The sequence below is a fragment of the Anguilla rostrata genome, chromosome 17 (genome assembly GCF_018555375.3).
Source record: "Anguilla rostrata isolate EN2019 chromosome 17, ASM1855537v3, whole genome shotgun sequence".
Taxonomy (NCBI): Eukaryota; Metazoa; Chordata; class Actinopteri; order Anguilliformes; family Anguillidae; genus Anguilla; species Anguilla rostrata.
In genome coordinates this window covers 19415179-19441412 of record NC_057949.1, presented here as the reverse complement: position 1 = coordinate 19441412, position 26234 = coordinate 19415179, and the positions used below count along the sequence as shown (strand labels likewise).

At 40.4% G+C, this 26234-nt stretch overlaps 3 protein-coding genes across 7 annotated transcripts; 1 reads left to right on the top strand and 2 right to left on the bottom strand.

The window, feature by feature from the left end:
- Positions 1-3708: 3708 nt before the first annotated feature.
- Positions 3709-10871, bottom strand: LOC135243922 (SUMO-conjugating enzyme UBC9-like). Of its 5 annotated transcripts, none has more exons than XM_064316069.1 (7): positions 10713-10871; positions 8934-9019; positions 8066-8149; positions 6842-6914; positions 4474-4583; positions 4127-4206; positions 3709-4030 (listed from the first exon to the last, which is right to left on the bottom strand). In XM_064316069.1, exons 2-7 carry the CDS (start codon positions 8997-8999, stop codon positions 3967-3969), a joined length of 477 nt encoding a protein of 158 aa, XP_064172139.1. In that variant the 5' UTR covers positions 9000-9019; positions 10713-10871; the 3' UTR covers positions 3709-3966. The 5 variants fall into 5 exon arrangements, with proteins under 5 accessions (XP_064172139.1, XP_064172140.1, XP_064172138.1 ...); XM_064316070.1 differs by lacking the exon at positions 10713-10871 and adding an exon at positions 10490-10653; XM_064316068.1 differs by lacking the exon at positions 10713-10871 and adding an exon at positions 10300-10342.
- LOC135243921 (uncharacterized) lies at positions 9746-17027 on the top strand. The gene is made up of 3 exons (XM_064316067.1): positions 9746-9768; positions 15250-15651; positions 16361-17027. Exons 2-3 carry the CDS (start codon positions 15269-15271, stop codon positions 16782-16784), a joined length of 807 nt encoding a protein of 268 aa, XP_064172137.1. The 5' UTR covers positions 9746-9768; positions 15250-15268; the 3' UTR covers positions 16785-17027.
- Positions 17028-18022: 995 nt separating this feature from the next.
- LOC135243920 (3-mercaptopyruvate sulfurtransferase-like) lies at positions 18023-26231 on the bottom strand. Its single transcript, XM_064316066.1, has 2 exons — positions 25409-26231; positions 18023-19149 (listed from the first exon to the last, which is right to left on the bottom strand). Exons 1-2 carry the CDS (start codon positions 25983-25985, stop codon positions 18851-18853), a joined length of 876 nt encoding a protein of 291 aa, XP_064172136.1. The 5' UTR covers positions 25986-26231; the 3' UTR covers positions 18023-18850.
- Between the last annotated feature and the right edge of the window lie 3 nt (positions 26232-26234).

Here is a 26234-nt window from a genome sequence, read left to right as displayed (position 1 = left end):
TCTGGTTCCTGCTGCACTCTCCTGACGACTGCCTCAATACCCCCAATGGACCGGTGCCACTATTCGGGACCTCGGGAGGATGGGCTCTGGGGCTGTATTCAGGTCAGGAGGATCAAACTGCCTAGAGAGAGCATCAGGTTTTTTATTCTTGGACCCTGGGCGGTAGGACAGTGGGAAACTCGGCAGCTTGAAGCTCGAAGGCCAGGGAGCATTGGATCAGAAACCCCCGGCACCTCCCTGGATTCCCGTCATATCGCTCTGGAGATGGCAGGCAGGGAGCACTGCCCTGGGGTAGGAGGTTGCTGTCCTTGCGGGGTCAGCCGGAAGGCCTCGGTGAGGGACTGCAGGTTGGAGACGATCTGCTGGAGCATCCGTTCATGTCTCCCCACCATGGCTCCTTGGCTCACCAGCGCTGTTCGCAGCTGTTCACACTCTGCTGGGTCCATGTTTGGCTTAGTGTTGCTGTTATGGGTGGTTCCCCGACAGAGGCTTGAACCCAGATTCTCCTGGCTGGGAGTCCTGTACACTAACCACTAACCCACTTGACTAGGAGTGTGGTGGACCCAAGAGCAGAGGAGGCTTGACAAACAAAGTAGATTTTTCAAAAGAAAACTTTTAATGCAGGCTTCTTTTCCAGAAATACAGGTTTTTACTCGAGACTTACACAGAGGCAGGCAAACTCAATACTAAGCAATGAACACAACAGAAGGGAGAACTAATATAGGGAAGAACACAGGTGCAAAGAATCACAGATCAACATAGGTGAAAGCAATAAGTCAACAGAACACAAAATACAATCACAATGTCACCCTCTGGCCACCAGTGGAGGAAGCAGCAGCCAATGATTATGTTGCCCTCTGGCGACAAGTAGAGGAAGTGGCAGCCACCCTCCTTACAAATGTAATCAATTTTATCAATACATTGACGTACCAGTATGGTCTGCTTAGCTTGTACTTTACTAATCATAATTCATAACCCTTTGTGACATTTTTACTGCAAGAACATAAAAAAACATACAACACCAATATACAATTAGCAAAAGTACAATAAAGTTGGGTAACGACAAATAAAAATGAGTTTGATGAACTGTCTTCACTGCCGCAGTTTGTTTAATCTTTTGGTCCCAGGTAACATCTGATACTATTTTTTTTCGGTTAAGGATGTGGTTTGCAGACATTTTCTCACTTTGTTTAAACGGACATGACAGCTGCTGCAGGCTAACGTCAGTGCTGAAAACCCCTTCTTCCGCTGGGATTTTTTTCTTATCTTTTTTTTAAACTCATTCTTATCCTTTTTTCGATCAAGCATAAACCACACTCCATTCCTGTGCTGTCATTTAACCTGTGTCAGGGTTGCACTCATATACTGCACTGGGGACAACAGTGTGTTATAATAGTTAGGGAACAGGACTTTCACCTCCAAGGTTATAGGTTAAATTCTCAGGTGAAACACTGCCATTGTACCCTTGAGCAAGGCACAACCTGAATTGCTTCAGTAAATATCACACTGGGGGTTTTTCATAATGGCACACATCAACCCTCATGCTGTACACTATCCCTCCTTCATCCAGAACAACAACCCAAACAATGGTTGGCATAACTGTAACATTGTTCAAAATGTTTTGTCATTTTATTTAAGATGACTTGGTTTCCCATTTATTTGTCTTCTGGCCAGTAAAACTCAAATATGTGTCAAAATGACCACCCCGTAGCGTTTACAAATCTTCACAAAATGATGATTATTATTATTTTATTATTATTATTATTATTATATATTATGGGAAGCAAACAGATTCCATTGTAAAAGCCATTGTGAAACTCTGAAAGCATTATTGCCCTCAAGGTGCAACCAAGGTATATATAGTCAGACTACATATAGAAAGCAGAATTGAGATAGAGAGATGGGGAGGAGAGAAAGAAAGGGAGGGAGGGGGAGTTTTACATCCTGGAAACCAACCACCACAGTCACTGAAACACAGAACACTACCAAAAAAAGTGACATCTATTTTTTAAATGTGTTGTGTTTTTGGGGTGTACAGCATTCTGGGTGAGGGAGACAAGCAGAGTGTGCAAGGTCCAGTCCTTTGTTCCTTCCAGCCTGCCTCATGCACAAATAGGGTCCTAATGGTGCTGGAGCACCAGCCCATTTGCCCCTCTGGAGCAAGTTTTGGCAATTTTCCCCCCATTGCCTGCTACTGCCCATCCTTGCCTTTCTGCCTGTCCTGTTCTTGCCCACAAGTGCTCATGTTAGGTGAAATGCAAGTAAAGCATGCTTCTCCTAAACTAAAAAATATAACTGATATCTTCCCTGGGTTCAGCCACTGCTGGTTATGCCACACACCATTCAGTGTGACTTGAACTTAAACAAGTTGAATGAGGCTTTGAATATTGTAAAGATGACAAACACAAATTGAATCATGGGAAACAGAACAGGGTTCACTTCTTCGGGGACCTAGCCCGATATGTACTGGAGTTCGGAGTAATTTCCTTATCTCTCTGCTTCCATCTGAGGCATAAGGAAGTGTCAATAATCAGCTCAATCATCCACAGCCAACAGTTTTCAAAACAGAAAACGTAACGTATATGATGATAATCTGGAGCTTCGGTGAAGAATGCAATTCTGGGAATTAACTCAGCTTTCACACTCAGAGCACAGGCTGACTGCTGTAGACCAGGCGCTCACACAAACCTGACCCGTGCCTACGTGCATGATGGAGGCCCATTTCACTCAGTTCAGCATCCAGACTGTCCGAAAACAGCCTGGTGACTGTAATATCACCAGTGACTCCTCCCATGTGTTGCAATAACATTTTCCGCTTTCACCATCAGGGAGGTGACATGGGATTCCACTGAACAGTTACGCAAGTGCTTTTACCCCAGATTACATTCATATGCTGCATACAAGGTTACTAACTAACACACCCTCAACCAGAGAGGAGGGCACTAATTTGTTAAATCAGCAGGTGAAGTGATTGGTAGGAATGAAAATGGCTTTCGGCGTACACCAACACTTTAGGGAGGGGGGCGCATTCATGGTAAATTACTGCTGGCTCAAGCACACGCCCAAGGAAGGAACTCTATTTTTTCTGACATACTGAGAATTTATAAATGTTGAATTGTCTCATACTTTCCAAACAGCTTCCTGCTAACATGAAACAATGTTTTTAACTGTATTCATGGACTCCCACTAATGATGACATCACCAACTACATTGCAGTTGGTCAGTGTGATCTCCTACCTACAACACGCTTAGAGCTGGTGCAATTCAAAGTTTGCGTCTTTTGGCAGGCACTGCTTATTAATCGTGAGTTAGCAATGTTAGGGATTTGGAGTCTGAAACATGTGAGCTCAATAAATCATTTGGCACCCAAGGGAGATGCAGACCAAAATAATTTCAATATCTGTGTGATTACTGCAGGTCAGCACAAAGTAGCATGTATGACTGGGTATACGAGAGGAAACCACAACCAAATAAACTTGCGTACAGATTGAAACATGAATGGATAAATTCATGGACAATTGAGCAAGGAATTTCATTTAAAATGTATCAAATAGTATTCAAAATAAATAATCCTTTAATAAAGATTTTGGTATGGATTTTGGTCATGGTAGAATTGCAAGAGGTCACAATTTGGACATTTAGAACTACACTCAGGCAGTGAGGATTCAAGTGAGGATTTTCTCTTACAATGAGATGCAGAAGACAAAGTATTTTTTAATAGTCTTTAATTTTAGAATTCACACAATTTTATAATTATGAAGACACATTAAATTGCTAAAACAATAAAATAAAATGTCTATAACTCTCCATATTTATATATATATATACACATGTACATGTGCCCTGTGCTGTCCCCCTTCCACAATGTTCCTTCGTCTTTCAGTCTTCAGTTGCACTTGTCTCCTTGTCTGTCAAGGGCTTTTCCAGTACTGTAGTTTGAACTCAAAGGTCAGAGGTCACACAGCCCTATGTAGGGGCAAACTTTTTGGCTTGTGCCCTCACCCTCTTCTCGTAGTCCATTCTGTTTTGACTGAATAGAGCAAAAACAGTAAAACGTGAGGCACTGAAACCTTTTTGCACACAGCACTTATTTACTTACCGTACTGTGAAATAAGTCCTCACTCACCAGTATATTGTGTAAGCTTCTGCTTGGGCAGGATCCTGTATGTTGGGTTCATTAAGAAGCTCCTGGATACCCAACAAGATCTGCAAGACACATGTACACATATCACATATTATACATACCAACACACGATAAAACATATAATGCAATTTGAGTCTTCATAATAAAGCCAGTGTACATACGACTGATGGTACAAACAAAAGCAAACAGCAGAAATCGTATCGGCACAGATGAGTGACAGTGACCATGCCGCCGGCCCTAAACTAGCCTCTAAAAGCGGCACCACAGCAAGTTTGGCAGGGCAGTGAGCCCCTCTCCTGGTCCCAGACTGTCAGCTGTTGCGGTCTGACCTGCTTGATGGTGATGGCCGGCCTCCAGTCCTTATCTTCCTCCAGGATGGACAGACAGACGGTGCCAGATGGGTAGACATTTGGGTGAAAGATGGGTGGTTCAAACTTGCCTGGAAAAAATAAAAATAAAAATATAAAATAAAAATAAAAAATAAATAAAATTAAATTAAAAAAAATATATATATATATAAATATATATACACACACCATTTTTAACTGATATATACATACATATATTATTTCAGTTAAAAATGGTTACATAATCTCACAAACAACAACATTTACATTCCCTTCATGCAATTTTTCATAATTCACACAGTTATCATTATTCAATCAGTTTTGCACTGTATGCTAGCTGAAGGATTCCAAGGTATATACAGTATACATTACAGTTTTGTCAGTAAGACACCAAGTACTGGTACTCTACTGTAGCCCAGTACTCCTTTAAATCTGCCTCCAGTGAATTGGAATGCTGTCCAGCATTGTCTGAACTAGGGTCGCAAAGGGTCGGAATATTTCCGGTAAATTTCCGGAAGATTTTGGAAGGGAAGTTAAGCTCGGGAATTTTGCACAATTTCATTATAGAAATCTTACCTTTTAACAGTGAACTTATTTGGGGGGGAATACGCATAAAAAAGCAATACTAGGTCTTAGGTCTGTTTTGGTTAAAAGGATTACCATTTAATTGAATTGTAACCATGCACTGCATTCAGTAGCGCACTCTTCCATCATATGTACTGATAATTTGCCAGCATCCCTTTAAAGGGGCAAAGGTGTGTAGAATTTAGTGGCATCTAGCGGAACGGACTTGTCAGAAATGGAATATAATATTCATAAGTATGTTTTAATTAGTGTATAATCCCATGAAAATAAGAATCGTTGTGTCCTCTTCCATGGAGGCCACCATGTTATCACCACGCATCATGTCTTCCTATGATTTACCATGCACAGCAGCTAACGTTAGCAATAAAATGCTACCACAAGGCGGAACAATTAACAATCATAATCGCTATCTTGCTTGTAAGCTATGACCTATAGTTTTACAGACTAAATAACTAAATACAATTTATAAATCTATCAAGGAACCTCATCACTTGACACTTGGCTACTCGATGCGGTCATAGACGATGACATCATTTTTGGAACTTACAGGCCACCATAGCTTCTCCTACGTTGTTGGAAAGGGAGGGGTGAGAGGAGGTGAGGGGGGGTATTCAGTTGGTTGCAATCTGCAACCTCACTGCTAGACGCCACTAAATTCTACACACTGCACCTTTAAATAGGAATTCAGTAAAATTACAACCCTCTGCATGCACAGTGCATTCTCCCATCACGTGTGCAGCCCACATTCCGCCAGCACTACCGCACTGTCTGAGCCAAAGGTATACATGCTTTCAGGGAAGTTTTGATTATATTACTGGAGTGAATATATTTTATATTTTTTATGATATTTCAGTTAACCGGCAGATAGTAGCCTAATGCAAAGTAGTTTTGTTAACACCTTCTGCTAGCTAGCTGTTACCATGTGATGTAGCTTAATTGAGCATGCTAATTGAGGAGTTTTCATTAATCTATTTCCATTCATTCTTTATTGTAAAACATTTATTTTATGAATGAGTTGTTCACTTTAAACCCTAAGGCCTGTTCTGAATTGTTATTTCGTTGTTTTGTTCTCGTCATGAAAAAAGGAGTCGTAAGGAATATTTTTCGTTGATGAAATTAACACAGTCTGATAAGTAGGATATTTTTATCGCTGTGAAGTGGCATGAAGACATCGTATAAATATTGGTCATTTTGGACAAGCGGTTAGCTTCTCTTCAAAACTTTCCATCTTTGGTCAGGTAGTGTGCTGCCGACGTGACTTGGCACTACTCATGGTATACTGCTCATCACTAGAACCGTGGGGTCCCCTTGCGCAGTAAAATGGGATATGTTTTGTTAATGTTTATTCCACATGTCTGTCATTCCTTGACTTTTTCCTAAAAACTCACGCTTCAACTGTCTATTTAAATAGAATTATAAAACAACACTCGGAAGACTGTTTTTAGGGGTTTTCTTTAGGTGTTAAGAGAAAAGTCTTTTTTTTGGAGGGGGGGTCATAGAGAATGTTTGCAATTGTCTGCTTATGATATGGTGAAAGGTTTGTTTCTATCTGCATATGACATGGTAAATGCAGCCTGAGCAAATAGGGCTATATTTCCATTTTATTCCCATTATTTTCCATTAATTCCCATAAATTACCGTTAATTCCCATAAATTCCCATGGAAAGTTTCCATCCTTGAATATTCCCGGAATTTTGCAACCCTAGTCTGAACTAAAATTTGGGGCAGAGTCAACAGCACCCTTGTGTGGAGAGATAACACTCACATTTTGGAGGAGAGGATGGGTAGTCATCTTTAAACAGCATCCTCAGTTTATACTGGCCTCCTTCCCAAAGGGTCTGAAAAAATGCAAAGAACAACTGCATGTTTCAGTTTCACAGTACACACCAGAGAAGCCATTATAATTGCCTAAAACTGGAGCCAACACCCAACCGGACCCAACTAGAAAGAACCCTCCAAAGCTGCTGTGGGAAAGAAATGTATTCAAAGAGCACTAGCCCAATGTATGTGGGAAAGAAATGTATTTGAGATGTACCAGCCACCATGGATTATACGACTAGCAAAGGGAGTGCGCGCAGAGCTGACAAAGGTCGGACCCTGGCCATAAGATTAATGATCTGTAGCAGTAAGCACTACATACCAAACATATGCAGTCAAAACATACGTAATGTGAACACAGCTTGTCACGCAAACTAGGCCTTTCACACAAATGTGTTGTCTGAATACATGATTTGTGACAGAAAGGGGAGGGAGATTTAGATGGGAGAAGGGAGTACCTATTTTTTTTAAATAAAGAAAGGAGGGGGCTCGTAAATAATGGTGTCTGAGAATTGGGAGATAATGGTGTCAAGAATAAGACCTAAGAAACAAAGAAAATAAGTGGGAAGTACCAAGTTTAAGCTCCACAACAGGAGGGGCTAGCAAAAATGGACAAAAAGAAGTGTCTAGCCCCTGGGAATTTTAGCGTGTTTTTGCAGTGTCTGGAGAGTGTTTGGAGAGTGTTTGTGGAATGACTGGATGTACTCTCTTTGCTTTGTGAATGACTGTTGTTTGTATTGAACTGCGCAGATCAGCCCGGGTTCTTGTATGTAATCTCTGATTCACTTACAATAAACCCAGTTACATCAGACTCTGTGAATTGTGCATACTTTGAAGAAGTCTTCAACAGTGTGGAAGAGAGCAACCCTGGCGTTTCTGGCCCAGGCCGGGGCTGTTTTCTTCCCCCACACTGCACCAAGGCTATCAAACACAAGTGAATGCTATTTGCTGACACTCAAGAGCTTGTCTGTGCTGCCGTTAAACGACGGTTCATCCCCTAGGAAACTGAAGAAGTTAGAATGCCCCTCGACGGCCTTTCAGTGAAAATGACTCATGAAATGGGATGCTGTATTAACCATCATCAAGCAATCTTCTAATGGCATGTAATGAACTCTTTTGTGGAGTGCTGCAACCATAAATGGTGAATTAACCTTTCTGTTCCATCACTCACCCCCTTTTTCCCTGGAATAGCACATTCCCAGTTCATGAGGTTGAGAGTGCCATCAGGGTTCTTGGTGGGAACAGCAACAAAACCCTGGATTGGTTGAAAGGACATGATGAGAGCAAGAGAGGACACGGGAGGGATTAACTGAGGGGTTGGCAAATTTCACCAAAGTAAGATAACCAGCTGTCAACTAAAAACCCTGTATCCAATGACTACAAAACTGCTTACTTCCTTGCCAGCAACCCACATATTCATTTCACATTTAACTTTCTTGAGATTTAGTAGACTTATCCAGAGAACGTTGTACTGGACTCTTTTACAGACAGACAATCTGCTTATACAGCTAATAAGAAAATACCCGTTAGTGTAGCATGGAGGACAAGACAACCTCACACTTCATTCAAACAAAACTTTTATAACATGACAACTTTGTTAAAAGTTTACAAATAACAAATTACAGTGCTTGATTCGATATACTGTTTGTAAAGTAACAATATTATTTTAATAGTTATTTAGAATGGTTCACTTAACCATTTTACACCCTCTGGCAATACATTTAAGATTTAATATGGCATAATGTTTTTGTGGATCATAGTTTACAAAAAACATGTTAAATAAACCAATTTTCTCATCTTTTAATTGGCGCGCACACACACACTCAGTTAAAAAAGAGGAAAGGACTATACCTGTACAGTTAATCTTATAGACAAATTTATTTTGTGTTCAATACCACATATTAGTTTGGTGTTTGAAGAATGCTTGAATGGGTTTGGTGTTGAGCCCTTAAGGCCCGTTAAAAAAATTTAAAACGAACAATTCTCCCAATTTTCCAGTAAATGCACAGTCAGCAACAAATTCAAAACTGGATACTTACAAATGGGTGGTCTTTTCTCCAGGCTTTGCGCTCTTGCGACAGTCTACTGAGAGCGATTCCTGACATGGCCACACATGAACACCGTCCTGTGGAGACAATACAGTTTAGAGAATTAGCGGAGAGCTAGGCAAGCTTGATCCATACCGTTACATCAGTGGTTCCCAACCGTGTTCCTGGAGGTAAACCGTCCTGAATATTTTCACTTCAACCCTAACAAAGCTCGCCTCATTCAACAGCTTGACATCCCGTTGAGCTGCTAATTAGTACAATCAGGTGTGGCGAATTAGGATTGAAATGAAAAGCAACAGTTATGGTTGATCTCCAGGAACAGGGTTGGGATTCACTGTGTTTATATCATGCCGCTATACGGACAAGCGACAGTGGAAGAGTCTAGTTATTTGACTATCTATAAACGGTCGATGTGGGTGCAGGTTTTTATTCTAGCCCACCACTAAGGCACCTGACTAGAACTATCATGTCCTTGATTGGTTCATTATTTGATTCAAGGTGTCTTAGTGCTGGGCTAAAACAAAACCCAGCACCAACATCGACCCTTTTCGGATAAGACTGGACAGTCCTGGTCACATTTAGTGGATAGTGTCTTGTCCACAACACTAGCTAGTTAGTTAGTTAACCCTGTTCATCTAAAATAAACTTTTGTACCAAGTAAGTTAACAGTTAACTAGCTATTCAATTAATTGAATTCCACACATAGCCTACAAGCATTTCCCTGACGTTAGCCATTGTGTGTAAATTAATAGTTCGCCAATTGGCACAATTTGCGCGAACAAGTTTCCAAATGGCAACGTTAGTTAACTGTTGTGCCATCTTGCAGGTTAGTAATTGCTGACAACTGGATAAACGCGATTATTCTACTGTAATCGTTCTTTTATAAGTGTAAGCTATGAATTTAACAAATGACTGAAGCTAATAAACTGAACTAGTCCAGTTAGTACGCAAGTTAATTTTCACATCTGATGTTCCAAGCGAGGCCCTCCTGGCTTCAGTTCGGACTATGTCCGTGAAATTAACGTAACCAGTGTGCCAACTCCACTTTTCAGACATACATGTACTAACTAAAGTAGTCAACACACACTAAACAAACAAAACCTGCGTCGGTTACTGTATGATAAAGTTAAAAAAAAAAAATAGCGAGAAAAGTAATCAAAGTTCAACATTTACAAAAGTTTCCAGGTAAACTAGTAAGTGCAGCCAGCACTGTCGGCGCAACGTGTCGTTAAGGACTGTACTACTAGCAAAGATATTAGGTACGCTACTCGGTTAAATTACACGTTGGATAAAAATGGGGTCGCGTAAACGTATCAGCGTCAAACAATTCGCTAGACTAGCTAGCCAGTGATGTTACCTAACTTAAGCACCGATAGACTCAACATCGTGAGGACATAACGTTATCTATTTTATTTTATTTGAGTACACTAACGACGTGACAATTAAATTAACTCGGTCGTTTCCACAAGTATACTAACGTTAATTAGCTAGAATGCTATACTTAGCTACAGCCTTGCAGCAGGGTGAGCGAGACGGTTATTGCTAACCAGATGTAATCGATTGCTAACGTTAGCTAGCCAACGTCCTTTGGCTGCCATTGTGCATAGTCCAACACTATTCAAGTTGCTTTTAAAATATCGATTAAACAAAGAAATAGCTAGCTATGTAAATTAACTATGACTGCTGCCCACGGGACCGACCACCAACGTTAGCTAGCTAAGTGTACTGTAACGTTAGTTGGATAGCTAGGTAAACTAGCTGCGATCTTACTTTAGAAACAATGTAGTCTATGAAGTAATTCAATTGGCCAATATTCCACCGCTTTACCAGTTGCAGTTAGGTAGATTAAGCACTATTCCGTAATGTAGCTAATTAGTAGCACACTACGCTTATACGAAGCTTTAAAAAAACAAAACGCCAGGACCCCAATTTGTTTTCATTCAAAGGACCTTCAGGCATTCATTCAAACAACTTCGCTATACTTTATAGTCGGCCATTGTTGTTGTGTTGTAGACACAGTCTCTGGTTGTAGAGCATCGAGGATACCTATACGGCAAATTATATTAACCCATATCCTTTACTAACTGGAACAATGGTACATGACAAATGTCGTGTTGTACTATAATACGTTTATTCTAAATAAAATGATTTGGTTGTTTAGGCTTATTTGAAATATATAACGAATCCTGGTAACACTGACTTTCCCTTTTGTCCTTAGTGTTGTACAACTATCGTAGCTAGCGACTTGGAAGATGTCCTTGGATAACTTCGAAGTGAATTAAAGAAGGGAATGTTTCAAGAAAGTCCATGTGTTTAATGAACTGATGGCTTGTATTATATCCTTATGTACAAGATTCACTGGTTGCCAACTACACAGTGTAGTTTGTAGCTACAGTAGGCTATGCCACTCTCAGAATGGCGCCAAGAACAGGCAGTTTTACCCATAGACATATAGTTCTACCTTGCCTCATGTATACAGGCGATCCAGTTTGTTGCTTATCTCTTCTATTACAGTTCCCAGTCACATCTAATTGGTCTATACTTATACCAACTATTTTTACAGTCTCTGGTCTATACATCAAATACTGTATAGTGTTGGGTCGTTCGCGAACGATTCGTTCAAAAGAACGGATCTTTTGAGTGAACGAAGTGTACTGAATCACGTCGTGAAACGATTCGTTCGCGAACGTGAACTGGTAGTTCACAGACTGACTATCGTTCTCAGTTCAGTGATTCGTTCACTGAACGTACTACGACCGCCCCGACTCGTTCTCGAACGACACTACACTTGCCTGAATCGTTCCCGAACGACACAACAGTACAGTACACTTGCCCGAATCGTTCGCGAACGACACAATAGTTCGTTACTCTTGCTGTAGCGGATGAGGTGAGGAAAGTGGGTATGGAAATATGGATAATAATCGAACATCACTGTCAAGTGTGCTGTTTATTTTCAATGAAATAACAAGCCTCTTAAAAAAACACGTCTCAAAGTAGGCTAGCCAAGGCTACTATTTTATCGACTATATTTTATAAGAAAACGATAGCCTATATCTACTTAGCCAACGTATATCAGCACTTTCTCTTTCAAGCGGCCGTTAGAACAAGTCACGGTAAAGAAATCATCATCTAGAGCTAAAACAACACATTTTGGGAAATTTAGTAAAATAAAATGGCCATATCAAACACATTCTTTCAAACTAAATTGTATAGCATAAAATCGAAACGAAAACAACTTTTTATTAAAAATAGGGAAAGAAGGTGCTTGGTTCTTTGGCTATTAAATATTATGTGGGAAAATGCTCTGTCTATAGCCTACTTTTTAAACTGGAAAACTACATTCAATTAAAATAAAATAATGTGCTAATATATGAACCGCGGTTCGCCTGTTTTTATGAAGAAAAAACATGAACAGTAAGGTCAAGCAAAGACCACGTGATTCAGAGCAGAAAATCATCAGATCACACAAATCAGTTTTGCAAGAATGTTTTATTTGATAAGCATAATCTAATCAATTTCAGGCAGCATTAAGGTGACTTAGTGACATTAAGGTGACTTAGTTGATGCGCCAGTCTTAACGACTACTTGTATTTTTATTTATTTTTATTTTTCCATAGATTGCGTTGTTGCCGTTCTCGTTGTTAGTGTTAATCAGTTTAACTACCAGGGTCCAAGTTGAACTATGCGGTTGTTCCCTGTACTTGGACCGGTACTTCTCTCTAGGGGTTTCGTCATACTTGTTCCTGGTTATGGTTATACACTTTGTTGTACGTCGCTCTGGATAAGAGCGTCTGCCAAATGCCTGTAATGTAATGTAATGTAATTAAAGTTTTGATTAGCTTGTTTTACTGGTGAATAAATGTTTTATAGTTATGGTTCCAAACCATGTAAATGTACAGATTATTTTAAATGAACAGTTGCTGGGGCTAAGCATATTGCTTCTAATAACATGAAGCATATAAACTGATACTTTTTTCATTTGCTATTATGATAAAATAATAAATATCATGTTGTACTCCTTAAAACTGCAGTAAATTTAATCTTAAATACCCCCAAAACCAATAATGTTCCTTCGGAATTGTAAATGCACTGTTAATATATATCAGATATTTTCACTCTCCTACGTTTCCCCAACCTGTCATTCTACGTTCCAAATTCAAACACACATTACAAATTCAGTCAAAAGGCTGTTTTTTCCAGTAAAAATATAGATCATTCCAGTATATCAATCATATGTAGTCCTTTGGTTATTTCATCTTTGTGACTATAGCATTTTAACGTTTTGGCAACCAACCCCGTGTTGGGGCTGGCAAATATTCTAATATAATATTCTAATATAAATTATGCCAACCAACCATGGTCTAGAACTCTGATGCTTTCAATTGTGAGTAGTGTTTGTTACATCAGCATGAGAATGGTCAGTTCAGAACGTTCTATTTGTGATATATTACACATTAAAGGGTTGAACTATTTATAATGATGTTGATGTCATATATACATTGACTCATCACACATATTGAATGATAATGGGAGACATCTAATTCTGGTTTGACAAGTCAAAATAATATTTTAAGATATCTGAGTTAGAATTCTGACTAGTCAGATCTGTTGTGCATGACATGTCTGATGCAGGGCTTTGCAACAGATAGTGGTCTTGCAAACTAGACGTGGTCAGTTTTGGTTGAATCAATGGCTCTGGTGGGAAGGATTTCGTTTCTCGCTGTCCCTGACTTGCACTCATGCACAGTAGGTGGCGATAATGCACCATTAATGTTTTTAATACGACAGGCTAAAACGAAACCAAAAGAACAAGAACAAAAACAGGAAGTACAGACAAAGGAAGTGGGTGCGTATCGATAACTTTGTATTATTATTATTTTTTGCCTTTATAATATTCTAGGGCAATTAATACTTGTTAACAATGGGATACTTTATTGCTTTGTAATGTTGTGTTTTACATTACCTCACCAGATATTCTGTCAAAACTCTGGCTGTCACGTTCCGGTAAGTAACTTAACTAATGGGGAAGAGTTGTAAAGTGCGATACTGGCGCTTTTGCGATTAAAAAAATGTAGCCATACTGTGTGAACGTAAAAATATTCCTGTCGCACCTCTGCTACAAATTCAGTTGAGTTGCATCATCAATGTTAAAGTTATTATTAATAATGATAAGTGTACTGATCATTTAGTAATGTTACGTTCGATTTCTCTTTGAAGACAAACAGTTGTCTACATTATGGGGCATGTAGGGTTTTTCAAGTTTTCAGTATCATCAGAGATTTTACACAACTGCTATTTCAAGAGCTCCGATACATGTGATGATGTTTTCACCAAAAGAACTATCTTAATGTGAGTGTGTCTTCACACAAAAAGTACTATGTAACTCTACAGTCATAATTTAGCAAAATGTCGTAAATGTTCCGACGTTAGGCTGTCAGGGTTCTCTCTTTAGAATGAGATAATAGACATAATTCGGGAGACCATGGTTGGTTGGCATAATTTATATTAGAAAACTCTATTAGAATATTTGCCAGCCCCAACACGGGGTTGGTTGGCACAATGTTAAAATGCTATAGTTAGGCTACAAAGAATGAAGCAAGCAATAGAAACAATTTTCAACATTTAATTCCAATAAGAACCAGAAAACACGAATATATAATGTAATAAGTATAATAATTGTTTAAAATATAAAATGTACAATAAATATAATATAAAATGGAATTGAAACCAAACAACAATTTAACTAAATAGGTTAGAGAAGGAGCGCTGCATGGACAAAGATAATGGCCAAAAAGCTGCTCTTTGGAAAAAGGAAATTTTCAGTTCATCAAAAAGGGTTTAGTTTGCCGGTCAAAATTATGAAAAAATACAAGTGCCAACAGATAGGGATCCAATGCACTCTTGAAGGTAAATTTAAGCTATTGAAATGGCAAGAATTAACGCACTGACCCATTATGGCCTGACGGCTCATCAGTTCCTCACGCGTAGGTGAGACTACACCATCTACAGGAACCGTTGACGGACTTAGTGTGAGGAAATGTGAATCACAAAGAACTTGTGGACTTGCATGCTGGGTTTGAGATGTGATGGGAAAAACATGAACTGACTTTAGAACCAAAAAATTGACAAAGACCATGTGATTAAGAGCATTATATCATCAGATCCCACAAATCATAGTTCAGTCTAATGCAAAAATGTTTTACTTGATTTCATTGGACAGTTTTCGTAAAATGCTTTATGAATGCCGGAAAGTTTTAATTGAATGAAAACTTGGTTGAATAATGAAATGCTTTTTCCTCTTTCACAGCTCTGACCAGCGGGTGAACATGGAGCAAAACAATGACCAGGCACCTGGCAATAAAGCGGAGAGCGCTCAGGCAACCCGACACCTCAGCATCCAGCGCTGCATCCAGTCGCTGGTGCATGCCTGCCAGTGTCGCAACGCCAGCTGCTCGCTGGCCTCCTGCCAGAAGATGAAGCGCGTGGTGCAGCACGCCAAGGGCTGCAAGCGCAAGACCAACGGCAGCTGCCCCATCTGCAAGCCGCTCCTCGTGCTCTGCTGCTACCATGCCAAGCACTGCCAGGAGAACAAGTGCCCCGTGGTCTTCTGCCTCATCATGAAGCACAAGCTGCACCAGCAGCAGCTGCAGCACCGACTGCAACAGGCGCAGATGCTGCGCAGGCGCATGGCCAGCATGCAGAATCCCAGGTCAAACAGGCAGCGCGCATAAACGCATGCAGTCTCTCGCTGCCACGGCTCATAAAATGAGGGGGTGACGTGGTGGAATTCTCCTTTTTAACCAAAAAAGCAATGCAGACTCTGCAGGCTGAGGAGTGCTTTCATATCCATGATTGTGTAATAATCTTTAAAGTGCCCCTCCAGATGTATTTTAAAACCTTTAAACATTTTCTGTATTGAATAATAATTTGTTTAGGATGATTTTTTTCACCAAAAAATAAACTACTGAAAATGGCTTAGTAGCATCTCTACACCATTACCCTCATTAAGAATGCCAGAACCTATGAATATGCAAATTGGCAACACTTGCTGCAGTGGTCCCAGGATATATAGTAGGCACAGACATGAACTGACAACCATCTAACAGGAACCGGTTGGCAGACAGAGACCTGGTAGTGTGAGGAAATGTGAATCACAAAGAACTTGTGGACTTGCATGACTGGGTTTGAGATGTGATGGGAAAAAACATGAACTGACTTTAGAACCAAAAAAATCGAGCAAAGACCATGTGATTAAGAGCATTAGATCATCAGATCCCACAAATCATAGTTCAGTCTAATGCAAAAATGTTTTACTTGATTTCATTGGACAGTTTTCGTAAAGTGCTTTATGAATGCCGGAAAGTGTTAATTGAATGAAAACTTGGTTGAATAATGAAATGCTTTTTCCTCTTTCTCAGCTCTGACCAGCGGGTGAACATGGAGAAAAACAATGACCAGGCACCTGGCAATAAAGCGGAGAGCGCTCAGGCAACCCGACACCTCAGCATCCACGGCTGCATCCAGTCGCTGGTGCACGCCTGCCAGTGTCGCAACGCCAGCTGCTCGCTGGCCTCCTGCCAGAAGATGAAGCGCGTGGTGCAGCACGCCAAGGGCTGCAAGCGCAAGACCAACGGCGGCTGCCCCGTCTGCAGGCGGCTGATCGCGCTCTGCTGCTACCACGCCAAGCACTGCCAGGAGAACAAGTGCCCCATGCCCTTCTGCCTCAACATCAAGCACAAGCTGCGCCAGCAGCAACTGCAGCACCGGCTGCAACAGGCGCAGATGCTGCGCAGGCGCATGGCCAGCATGCAGAATCCCAGGTCAAACAGGCAGCGCGCATAAACGCATGCAGTCTCTCGCTGCCACGGCTCATAAAATGAGGGGGTGACGTGGTGGAATTCTCCTTTTTAACCAAAAAAGCAATGCAGACTCTGCAGGCTGAGGAGTGCTTTCATATCCATGATTGTGTATAAATCTTTAAAGTGCCCCTCCAGATGTATTTTAAAACCTTTAAACATTTTCTGTATTGAATAATAATTTGTTTAGGATGATTTTTTTCACCAAAAAATAAACTACTGAAAATGGCTTAGTAGCATCTCTACACCATTACCCTCATTAATAATGCCAGAACCTATGAATATGCAAATTGGCAACACTTGCTGCAGTGGTCCCAGGATATATAGTAGGCACAGCATACAAATTCAAAGCAGTCATCGGTTGGAAAGATGACCAGCTTGCAAGAGTGTGGAATGATTTTGAAAAGCTCAATAAAAACACTGTTCAGTGCAAAATATGTGCTGCCAAATTTGCATACCACACATCGACATCTATGATGTCAACCCACCGAAGAACCAAATATCGAAGGCCAAGGGATCACAACCAACAAGCGCCCAACTCTATAGTGAGACCTCATCAGTGTGACAGCTGTCCAGCTGAAAGCACAGCAGATTTAGTTGCTAAAATGGTAACAAAAGACATGATCCCATAATGACAAGTGGAGAAAAGGAGGTGAGGAATAAAAGATACAACCCATGTCTTTAGGAGGAAACCCCACACAGACACAGGGAGGACATGCAACCTCCACATAGAAAGGACCCAGTTAGGTTTTGAACCCAGCACCTTTGTGCTATGAGGCAACAGTGCTACCAACTGCACCATGGTTGGCTGGCTGGCTGCTCAGAATGTTAACATTGTCAGAATTAAAAATACCAAGCTCCAAACATACCAATCGGAGAGAGTTTTTTTGCCAGTAACGTAGATGATCCTACCTCACCACTCCTGGTCAGAACAGCATTTACAACAATAACATACAAGTTTCTCTGTCCCCAGATCTGAACCCAGTTAAACATTTCTGTGCCACCGTACAGAAATGATACTCAACTTTGGCCCTGGCCTTCATGATAACAACCAAAACAACCATCTTACTTTCACAAGAACCAGTTGGCAGACAGGGCTGCGGTAGAATAAGGTAATCTGGACCACAAAGCATACCTCATTTTGAGACGTAAAGAAAAAACATGAACAGTAAGGTCAAGCAAAGACCACGCGATTCAGAGCAGAAAATCATCAGATCACACAAATCAGTTTTGCAAGAATGTTTTATTTGATAAGCATAATCTAATCAATTTCAGGCAGCATTAAAGTTTTGATTAGCTTGTTTTACTGGTGAATAAATGTTTTATAGTTATGGTTCCAAACCATGTAAATGTACAGATTATTTTAAATGAACAGTTGCATATTGCTTCTAATAACATGAAACATATAAACTGATACTTTTTTCATTTGCTATTATGATAAAATAATAAATATCATGTTGTACTCCTTAAAACGCAGTAAATTTACTGCAAAAAGTAATGCAGTAAATTTAATCTTAAATACCCCCAAAACCAATAATGTTCCTTCGGAATTGTAAATGCACTGTTAATATATATCAGATATTTTCACTCTCCTACGTTTTCCCAACCTGACATTCTACGTTCCAAATTCAAACACACATTACAAATTCAGTCAAAAGGCTTTTTTTCCAGTAAAAATATAGATCATTCCAGTATATCAATCATATGTAGTCCTTTGGTTGTTTCATCTTGATCACTCATACGATTCTACGTTTTTCCAACCACTGATTATGGGTTCTTTGCTGAAGGTAGAAATTTGCAGCGGTGATCCTGGAGAGCAAGGGGTCTGCTGGATTTTATTGTTACTCAGCACTTAATTGGTAATTTAAACAAATAATTGGTCAATTACAGCAAGCGATTACACAGTTATTAATTCACCTCATCTGGTTTCTCAGGTCTTAATCGGGTGTTGGTTTCAAGGTGAAAACAAAAACCAGCACACCCTGTGGACCCCCCTGGACCAATGTTGAGAAGCTCTGAACCAAGCACTCCGTATTCAAGCCCACACCCCGATCAGGCACGCTTGCCTTTGCCCTCAGAAATCACATGCTGGGGCACAGCCCGGGTGTACCAGTCCGACCAGGATCCATCGTACACCGACACCCCCGGGTGGCCGCACAGGTGGGCTGCCAGTGCCACGTGGCAGGCTGTCACCCCTGAACCACAAGACACGCACAGCGGGCGCTTCAGGTCAACCCCAGCTTCCTCAAACATGGCCACCAGGTCCTTGGTGGGCAGCTCCACTCCAGAAGGGGCCAGGAAGGAATAGAAGGGCATGTTGATGGACCCGGGGATGTGCCCAGGTTCTATGCCTGTTGACCAGGGACAGAGTTGACGTGAAATTACAGACAGGCCGAACGCACTTAAAGGTTGCAATGAGAGGTTTTGATCAGTGTTAAGCACCGTGTCCACAGCTTGCCAGTGGAAAAAAAATAAATTATTGTTCAGTTTGTACAGAATTTAAATGTACCATGAAGAGCATTTACTTCTGATCTTGTGTCCTATATAAGCCTGTTGGGGGGACCAATCCCTCAAGAAATGTGATTGACTACCCCTGTGCCCAACCCTTCCTGACTGGTTCTTTGGCACAGGGCTCTGAGTCAATGTAGTTGACTGTTTTTGGAAAATGATTTTCCAAGAATCCTTGAAACAAACTTGGTGTCCTAACAGAATATTAAATTAAGAGATTAAATTAAGAGAGAAAGATTCCACAAGTCTTCCACATGCTCTAGTGGTTTGCGACATGATTCAGACACATCGCCTGGAGCAGACACACAGGAAACTGTGGGCACCCTCCGTCTTAACGCACGTAAAGCCACATGAAATTTTGAGGGATTGTTGCGCAATATCTGACCAATGCCCAAGTAAACTTCCAAATAATGAATGTGTCCAAACTAGAGAACGCCCGATATATTGGTTTGGCCGATATACCGGCCATTATTTGACGTTTTTGACGACTTGGGGATCGGCCGTTATGCAGCCGATGTGTCCCGATTTTTATATATTAGTATATAGTATATTAAACAATAGAAGTATATTAAACAAAAAAACATTTTAAACATTTATCTGTACTTGTCTGTTCGAACGTTGTAATTGCTATTTACTAGAATTATCCAGTAGAGGGAGCAAGTGCGAACTGCGGCAGCTGACGCGCTACTTCTGTAATAAGACGTTTGTCACTCCTGCCTCATCCAATGTTCTCCACTGCAAGACTTGTCTGCACTGATTCGATTGCGAAGGTATGTATATTTAGTGGAAGTTTTTAATTAAATGCGTTTATAGGACCACTATGTTTATCAATCCTCATTATCAAGCTAACATATTATTAACATATTAACATATAACATATTATTAGCTAACATATTTGGTTCACTTTAGCCAGATAGCTGGCTAGCAAGCCTTTATGAAGTGGCAGTGAGCACATAAGCAGCGTAGGATCTACATTTCCAGAGGACATCGCTGTATTCTCAAATAAATAACCAGCCAAAATAAAATGGTGATTGAATGCATCACACATTTGTTTTTTCTATCTGAGATAATGACATTAGCTACTATATGATGCTGTGTCAATAGCCAACCAGAGACTGTAAAAAATAGCAGTAGCCAACGCGTTATTGCATCATCGCAGCAAGCTAACCAGACAGTAAAAACGCCGATAAAACACTTCTAACGTGGATCATTTTAAGCCATGTTACCTAGCTTTGTCGTGATAACACGAGAGAAGGATTGCTGTTGGAGAAGTGAATCAACCAGCACTTCGTGCGGGTAACCTGCACGAAAGCGCATTGTAGTTTTTTTCACCACCGAATTCTTATGGACAAGCCTCACGTTACGTATTTCACCCAGTCAATTTAGTTTCATCTAACGTTACACTTGATTCACTCATTAGCTCTGCTAGATAAAGTCTTACTCTTTGAGATCATGTAGTAGGAATAAAATAAGAAAATATAATTAATTTACTGAGAATAGATACTAAGAAATAATAATAACAAATTAATAATAATAACAACAACAACAACAATAATAATAATATTCATAAAAATACATGTTTGAAACTGGAAAACTGATTTTTTGTATTTTTTTTTATAGATGGCTGGAAAAGAAAGGAGTAAAAGCAATGTGTGGAGTTATTTTGAATTCACACCACTTGAAGATGGTGTTAATATATATATTTAATTTAATATCATCTTTTACATTTTTTTTATCTATCAAAAAGTTATTTGTGTGTTTATTTTTATTTATTTGTTTGCGTATAAGTTAAATGTTCTCAAATATAGAAACTTTGATAAAATATAAGTTTTTCAAATTGATTTGAAAATGTTGCACTTTTTGACAAAATATCGGTCAAAACATCGGTAATCCGTGGGCTAGGACTCTCCAAAATCGGGATCGGCATCGGACCCAAAAATCTGGCATCGGTCGGGCTCTAGTCCAAACTTTACACCCCCATGCCTTGGCAAAAGTTTTGTCTGAGAATGTACAGGATTCTGATTTTTAATCAGGACCAGTAAAAATCCAACTGGAGGCTGACACTTTATGCTGCAGGCTCCTGCAAATCTCAGCATTGGTTTTCATATCGTTTGAATATCTAGAAATGATACTTTATGCTATAATTTTACATGGGATGGATATCCAGGGAGGGAAATTGGGATGGCAGGTATGCCATCCCGCCAAGTTACGCCTTGGCGGGGGCATGCCCCCATACCTATACAGCACCGAGAGTTTGGCACTTTTCAGGGTTCCCCACAGAAATAACCACAACAGCCACAGACACTCAGCCCTTAAAAACATTAAATTCTGTACATTCTGACCCCATTTCAACAAACAGAACTCATAAACAACTTCACATGTCCACACAATAAAGCCCCAAACTAAGGGGATTTTGCGTTTTCTCCTTCTTCTTCTCTTTCTTCTTCTCTTTCTTCTTCTCATTCTTATTTTTCCTGCCGCCTTTCCCACTAACAACATGTCTCCCCATTGGACATTTCACTGACACCAGCCAAATCTTCACCTACACGACCCAATCAAAAACGCATACACACGCAAAATACCGATCCTTTCTACTCTGAAACATTTGCAGGGTAAATAGCTAGTCCGCCTGTGGCCTAGTGGGCAAGGTTACAGTCTTGAGAACACGGGTCGTAGGTTCAAGCCCACTTGGAACACGTTTCTTTAACCTGCTTCAACCCTCACTAATAATTGTCTACTACTTATCAATTATTGCTTTTGCACCATATCTACCTGCCGTTCACCGTTCACTTATTAACCAGCTACAATATTGCTAAGCCATATGGATTCAACGGGAGCTAATCTGTGTTTACTGGCCTGTGATCTTTAAAACCACCGGCAGGTTTGCTAATGATATTTCACGCATTGCATAGCTATGGCATGGTGCTGCACTAACGAAGTCACAGACTGGTAAACCTCCGGTTTAAGGCTTGAATCACGACTCGCCCTCAGGCAGACCATTTCCTCTTTTATACAAACGTTTTCTTACGGTTATATTTCCTTTACCAAAACTCACTCACGGCCACCCATATGCATTTCATGACGGCAAATGTATTCCTTTTATTAAAAAGTTACACCAGTTCACCGCTGTGCCATTTCTACGAACTATATTTCTTCACTTGGCTACCGTACAAAACCTTCTTATCAGCAAACGCCACGTTTGTACATTCATGTTACCTCGCCCTGTTCTCTATCTAGCCACATAGGCTACAAACAACTACGTATGTATGTTCTGCAACTCCGCAGTCTAAACAGCTAGTCTGCCCGTGGCCTAGTGGGCAAGGTTACAGTCTTGGGAACATGGGGTCGTAGATTCAAACCCAGCTAGGAACACGTTTCCTTAACCTGCTTCGACCCTCACTAATTATTGTCTACTACTTATCAATTATTGCTTTTGCACCATATCTACCCGCCGTTCACCGTTCAGTTATTAACCGGCTACAATATTGCTAAGCCATATGCATTATGACTTACCGTCTGTACGTTCAGTTATTAACCGGCTACAATATTGCTAAGCCATATGGATTCAACGGGAGCTCTTCTGTGCTTACTGGCCTGTGTTCTTTTTTAAAACCACCGGCAGGTTTGCTAATGATATTTCACTCACTGCATAGCTACGGCATGGTGCTGCACTAACGAAGTCACGGGCTGGTAAAACTCCGGTTGAAAGCTTGAATCCCGACTCGCCCTCAGGCAGATCATTTCCCTCTTTACACTAACATTTTCTTACGCTTACATTTTCTTTATCAAAACTCACTCACGGCCACCCATATGCATTTCATGACGCAAATGTATTCCTTTTATTAAAAAGTTACACCAGTTCACCACTGTGCCATTTCCACTAACTATATTTCTTCACTTGGCTACCGTACAAAACCTTCATATCAGCAAACGCCCGTTTCTACATTCATGTTACCTCGCCCTGTTCTCTATCTAGCCACTAGGCTACAAACAATTACTACGTCTGTACGTTCTGCAACTCCGCATTAAAACATTACATCTAAAATCATGATTCACTCATAAGTATAACTACTAGCACTGAACATGAGAAAAACACATTTGTGCGATAGATTGCACACGTTATTTAACCCTCCACTTCAACAACGAACATTAAATACAGACTGTTATATGTACCGTTTGATAAGGAAACTAAGCTCGCTCATGGTCACTTCATTTACTTCGCACTATAGTCTGTGATCATGTCACCTTCACCTACATGCCCATTCTGCTAAAAAAAAACACATGTTGTTTCAACTACGCAATTTCATCATTTCGCCTAATTTATCTCACACTTGTTATTTTCTCATATGCAAAGCCTGCTGGGACATATGCGTCTGCTCCTATTCTCCACTATCAACTTTTCCGGTTCTAGCTTAACAAAACAGCAAAGAGGATTCCTACCTGCAGATAAGCCTATCAAAATGCCTTATAAACCTTACAAACACTAAAAGTGCATCTTCACGAAATAACAGACAACGGAGCAGGACAGAAGGGTACACAAGTTGCGACCTAGGCAGCTCTAATTCTACGGGCTTGCTGATTCTTTTGTCAATCAAGGCTCGTTGGATGCCCGTCAAATCCGTGAGTAGCCTACATAGCTACACCCTGCCATATTTAACCTTTTCTGATGCGTTTACATTACGCCACCGCACCATTTGTCACAGCCACTGTTTTACATATATAGCAAACCGAAACTGCTAAACGTACACGCTCTTCAGACTGTACAAATTCACACAATGATAGCCATAATTCACAACCGTTTCTTACAGGGTCACTTCGCATTTCTCACTCTCGTAATAAAACGCTTTGCAAAAGAAATGATATCTCATAAAAACACGTTTTCAACGTACAAAAACGCCAAGTTACTCAAAGTATTGATATCAAAATGACGCCAAGTTACGGTACTACAAACAATATAGGCTATCTTGCCTCACCGAAATTTAATAACATGTATTCCAAAGCAATGCTACCCAGTATTTCCTCAATTCTTTAAAGTCACTTGGCCCTGTGTTTTGTAACCTTACCATATTACAATGTCATGCAAACGTTGTGTCAGATCAAAGTGTCAAATATTTCGTATTGCCTCATTGAACACATGGAAATTCATGTAGAAAACTGCTGGTCAGTCACTACAGGAAGCATATTTCTCCAGAAAACATATGTTTATACTTGCTTCTGAACTGAATTTGACTAAATGTACAAGTGATTGTATATTTGCAACATACAATAAATACATGTAAAATACATATTGTACATACATACATAGAGAACTTCTTTATCCCCATGGGGACATTTCTCTCGCAGCATGTTACATTCACATTTACGAACAGACATTTATACCAAGAAACATACAATCATTCACACAACAGAAAGGCTGGCCACCAAAATACATACATACCAATACAAATTGGACATATAGATGCCTTTTCAATCAATCATGACTGTGAGAAAGCCATCCACACATATGTTTGGCCTGTCCATGTACTGCACACTTATATACACACAGGGCCAAGTGACTTTAAAGAATTGAGGAAATACTGGGTAGCATTGCTTTGGAATACATGTTATTAAATTTCGGTGAGGCAAGATAGCCTATATTGTTTGTAGTACCGTAACTTGGCGTCATTTTGATATCAATACTTTTGAGTAACTTGGCGTTTTTGTACGTTGAAAACGTGTTTTTTATGAGATAGCACTATACACAGCAATTAGCACCAGCGTGAGGCCGCTCGCGCGACCTGCCAATCAGAACAACGGACTCTGCACGTTCAACGTGGACCTATGTACATACAGACTAGTGAGGAAAACTGAGAAAATGCTTGTACCTATTACTGCTGGATTTTTGTTACTAAAACTGAACGCAGCAATCTAGCTCACTACTTGCTAAGGAAAATATAATTCGGAAGAAGCACTATTCCAGTTTTGATTAGAGTCACGCGTCTTTAAATGAAATTATAAACTCGGTATAATAAATAGTACCCTAGATTACAAAATTAGCGGAATGAGTGTGTCCGAATTTAATTCATATTTGGAAACAGGATAGCGGTAGATACATAGACCTACTCTCTCGTGGTTCTGGTTCGATTCCTCGGAACCGGCCGGAAGATCTGGCGTCCACCAGTTGAAACTGCTTGCTGCCAAGATTTTCCAAGACATCCTCGTATGACTTCACCCAGGATCGATTGAGGAAGGCTTGGAATTCGGTGGGATCAGGTTTAGAATATTCTGCAGTGACGGGGTGACCTTCCTGTACCCAATTCTTAAGTCCGCCATCAAGCACAGATACCAAATTGTGCCCAAAAACCCTAAACATCCACCACACGCGGGGTGCAGAGAATGACCCGAAATCACTGGCGTCGTAAACGACAACGTGTGTGTGGTTCCCAATTCCCAAATTACCCACATAATCCGCAAACTCGCGTTCAGTTGGGAGCATGTGATCAAGAGAAGACGTTTTATCACAACACTGATCTATGTCAAAAAATGACGCGCCTGGGATGTGACGGTCTTTAAATTCATTTATGGCGTTGCGATTAAATTTCGGCAAATACCAAGAGGTATCCAGTACCCGAAGGCTGGGTCCGATTTTGTTAGCATTGATTGCTTCTACCAACCACTTTGCAGCGACGACGGCAGCCATGTCTGAACTTCAAAAGAAGACAAAAAAATTATTGTCGCTGCTAACTTTTAAAACGGTTCTACACTAGCCAATTGTGCTGGTCGTAGCCTACAACTCCCCCCCACCTGTTATCACATTCGGATGGGAAGTTTTACGTTTGCTGTAGCTACCGTATAGCCTACTTTCCGTAAAATATGCATAGGCAAGTGGGGTACACACAGGGTACACACGGCTGGATTTCCTTTTCCTATTTTGCTACGACATAAAACA